This window comes from Silurus aristotelis (assembly GCF_946808225.1).
Source record: "Silurus aristotelis genome assembly, chromosome: 10".
Classification (NCBI taxonomy): Eukaryota; Metazoa; Chordata; class Actinopteri; order Siluriformes; family Siluridae; genus Silurus; species Silurus aristotelis.
The window spans coordinates 21,888,496-21,892,892 of record NC_139583.1 but is presented as its reverse complement, the minus strand read 5'-3'; the positions used below and the strand labels follow the sequence as shown (position 1 = coordinate 21,892,892).

The 4,397-nt window shown below is 41.8% G+C and overlaps 1 protein-coding gene across 3 annotated transcripts in view; it reads left to right on the top strand.

Annotated features, from left to right (window-relative positions):
• Positions 1-2,868, top strand: part of slitrk3a (SLIT and NTRK-like family, member 3a) — a 306,241-nt gene extending 303,373 nt beyond the window's left edge. For all 3 annotated transcript variants that reach the window (XM_083552932.1, XM_083552931.1, XM_083552930.1), the window contains one exon: positions 144-2,868. In XM_083552932.1, the coding sequence (XP_083409058.1) occupies positions 193-2,805 (2,613 nt within the window). In that variant the 5' untranslated portion in view covers positions 144-192 and the 3' untranslated portion in view covers positions 2,806-2,868. The remainder of the gene's footprint in view (positions 1-143) is intronic.
• The last annotated feature ends 1,529 nt before the right edge of the window (positions 2,869-4,397 follow it).

Genomic DNA, 4,397 nt, shown 5'->3' with positions numbered 1-4,397 from the left:
ACGTTGGTGGAATTTTGTGAGTGTTTGAATGTGTTGTCGTTGCAAAGAATTCCCCTCAAACATTTCCACAAATGTCATGCAAGCGCTGCAGCTCTTTGCCCGTGTACTCATGTCTTTTATTCCTTTCTCTGTGTCTCTTTCAGTGCAGTGAAGTGGCACTCGGCCGCAACTTCATCAGGTTTTGGAGGAAGGATGCTGTGGGTAACCCTGCTAAGCACAATAGCTTTAGGTTGGACTACGCCGATCCCCTTGTTGGACGAGTCTGAGGAAATAGACGAGCCGTGCTTTGACCCTTGCTACTGTGAAGTCAAGGAGGGCATTTTTCATGTGCACTGCGACAGCAAAGGATTTACAAATGTCAGCCAGATTTCCCAGTCATGGACAAGGCCCTTTAAGCTTAATTTGCAGAGGAACTCTATGCGCAAGCTGTATTTTAACAGCTTTTTGCACCTCAACAATGCTGTGTCACTCAATTTGGGGAACAATGCGCTGCAGGACATTCATGCTGGTGCATTCAATGGGCTGAGCATTTTAAAAAAGCTCTTTCTACATGAGAACAAGCTGGAGGTGTTCAGAAATGATACTTTTCTTGGACTTGAGAGCCTTGAATACCTTCAGGCAGATTACAATGTCATAAAGAAAATCGAAAGCGGTGCTTTCCGAAACCTGCACAAACTCAGAGTGCTTATTTTGAATGACAATTTGATACCCATGCTCCCCAATTTCTTATTCAGGTCTGTATCATTAACGCACCTTGATTTGCGTGGCAATCGGTTAAAGACTCTTCCATATAAGGGCATGCTGGAGTATGTAGGTCGTAGTCTGATGGAGATTCAGCTCGAAGAAAATCCATGGAACTGCGTGTGTGAGATTGTACAGCTCAAAACATGGCTGGAGAGGATACCATACACTGCTCTGGTGGGGGATATCACTTGCGAATATCCGTTTCACTTTCATGGCAAAGATCTCCGCGAGATCAAACGGAGTGAGCTATGCCCACTGCTTTCCGAAGCTGAGATAGAGGTAAAACTCGGCATCCCGAGGCTACCTTTCAGTAATGAGAACATGTGGCCCACCAAACCTTCATCCATGTTGTCATCTTTCCATAACACTGCCTCCTCAGTGGAGTACAGAGAGAGATATGTAAAGCCAACCAAACGACCCAGACCTACAAAAACACCACCAACTCCACGAAGTCTTTATCCTGGTCCAAACCAACCTCCTGTACCTGGCTATCAAACAAGGCCACCTATTCCAATCATCTGCCCGACAGGATGTATGTGTAATCTACACATCAATGACTTGGGACTCACTGTAAATTGCAAAGAGAAGGGTTTTCACAACATCTCCGAGCTCTTGCCACGACCACTGAATGCCAAAAAACTCTATCTGAGTGGAAACTTGATTCAGAAAATATACAGATCAGATTTTTGGAATTTCTCCAGTCTGGATTTACTCCATTTGGGTAACAATCGGATATCGTATGTTCAAGAAGGTGCCTTCATCAACCTGCCCAATTTGAAAAGTTTATACTTGAATGGTAATGATATTGAAAGGTTGACTCCAGGCATGTTCCGTGGTTTGCAGATGCTCAGCTACCTTTATTTAGAGTACAACGTCATTCGAGAGATTCAACCAGCTGCTTTCAGCCTAATGGCGAACCTGCAGCTGGTTTTTTTGAATGACAACCTGCTGCGCACGCTTCCTGTCGATGCGTTTGCTGGCACCTCCCTGTCTAGGCTGAATCTCCGCAACAACTATTTCCTGTATCTGCCTGTGAGTGGAGTGCTGGAGCACCTTGACTCCATTGTACAGATTGACTTGCACCAGAACCCATGGGAATGCTCATGCGATATTGTTCCACTCAAGCAGTGGATTGAGAAACTGAGCTCTGTCATAATGGTTGGAGAAGTCATTTGCAAGAGTCCAGAGTTTGCTTTTGGCAAGGACCTTCGCATGATGGAAATAGAGGTGATCTGCCCCGAAATGAAATTTTCTGCTGCTTCTCCTGGACTTGCTAACGATGTCACTTCCACCAGTGACTCTGGATTAGGATATGCCCCTTCCACAGGGGCTATACCACTTTCGGTCCTCATCCTCAGTCTCTTGATCTTGTTCATCTCTGCTGTTTTTGTCGCTGCTGGTCTCTTCGCCTTTGTATTAAGGAGAAGGAAGAAACTCCCATTCAAGAAGCGCCAGGAAGTGGTGGATTTGACCGGGATCCAGATGCAGTGCCGGATATTTGAGGAACAGCAGACTTCGCCCGAGAAACCTGCCTCCAGCCATGTTTATGAATACATCCCACACCCTGTTACTCAGATGTGCAACAATCCCATTTACAAACCACGTGAGGGTGAAATAGATGGAGAGCGGTTTTCAGAAACAAAGGAAAACAGCAGTAATTATCGAACTCTGTTGGAGAAAGAGAAGGAGTGGACTATGGCTGTGTCAAATTCTCAACTTAACACCATCGTCACGGTCAACCAGTCCGGAGAAGTGGCGGGATTTCATGAGAATGGCGTGCTTTGCCCCACGGTCATTGACAGTCAGAGACCGACTCCGACTGTGGGGTTTGTAGACTGCCTTTATGGCACGGTTCCAAAATTAAAGGACATGCATGTTGCACATGCACATCCTCCAGGAATGCAATATCCTGACTTGCAGCAAGACGCCCGATTAAAAGAAACTCTACTTTTTACTGGGGGAAAGGGATTTCCAGAGCAAAATGAATACCTCGAGTTAAGGGCCAAGCTCCAAACCAAGCCGGATTACCTCGAAGTCTTGGAGAAATCATATAGGTTCTGATGATAGAGTGTAAGCTCACTTCCATATATAGCAACCCCCCAACCACAACCACTATAAAATAAAGCATGATATTATGTGTATCATGATATATATATATATATATATATATATATATATATATATATATATATATATATATATATATATATATATATATATATATATATATATATCATGATAAAAATCACAAAAAATATTTTCCCCCAAATTAGTTTGGAGGAAAGGCCATACTCAGATATTCAATGAAGTGCCTTTTTTTCAGAGTAGCCAGCAATGTTATGACCCTTATTTTTATACGGAACCGATTTGTGTGTGCCATGGTTGGCATGGGGGAGAGCGTGACACAGCATTACAGCCGCACGGCTGCGGGGGAAACGTCACATTTTCACCGTTTTTCCCCACTCTCATGCACATTCGGATATTTGCCCAAAGGCCTGGCACAGTTTGTAGAATATTGCAGCTTGCTGCATGCATTCAACTGCAGGGGTGGGTACTGCTGAAACTGACTGTTTCATTGAGATACTTCACCTTCAATGGAGATACTGTGCAACGCGTTACTGTTTGGTGATCTATTTATTTTATATATTATCAAAAAACAGACACGCGAATTCCTCTCGCAAAAAGACACACCCAAGGATCAATGTTTGTGAATACATAACAACACTCGAGATTTTATGGAGTTTAATGCACTTTCGTAAGACAACGACGCTTCTGGATATTACCACTAACGGCTTTGTAGGAAACACTTTTAATGTTTTCTCTCTCTCACACAAAGATTTAAAAAGAAAAATGTGCATATATTTATTCTGTAATTTCAGTGAGAATTTAATTGTAAAGGTAATGTTAAATCTATGTATAGTGATTATGCGTCTGGTATAGCCTTCTTAATAAAACGAGGGCAGTACAGGCCCTTCTAAATCAAATAAAAATGGTATTGATTAATACCGTTTGGGAGAAATACAATTTATGTAGTGCTATTTTGATGGCATATGGTGCTGCATTCTTTTTTTTTTCCCTTTTTGCTGTAAAGCAAATTAGAAAATGCCTATAAACCTGCTGCAGGCTGCCGCTGTGCATCAAATAAACCAACTGAACTGCTGGAATTCAATGGGAATAGGGAGACAAAATCAGTCAAAATTTCTCTCTCTACATACATATAGTATACATACAAACACCAAGCAGTAGGAATTTGAAGATGTTAGATTCACTTGCTTGAAGGCTAAAACACTATGCTAAACACAGGCTGTCTATCCGGTTCGATGGCAGTTGTCAATACTGATTCTGTCCACAGGAGGGCAACAGCAAGACAGTTTAGGATCCAATTTACAGGACGTGCTGCCAAAAATAGATGATTCTAATCAATCTTTTTTTCTTTATTTATTTTCTTTTTTGTCTTGTTCGCAATTTTTTTTTAACACATCAGAAAACCAAAATGTTGTAAATGCTCAGCTATAGCACATAGGAATTAGTGCAATGTATTATAAGAAAGAAGTTTGAGAATTAATTTTTGTTAAATCTTTACACAAAACAAAATGTCAGAAAACGTTTTCATTTCATTAAGACACAAAATAATGCTCATGCAGGGTTCAGTT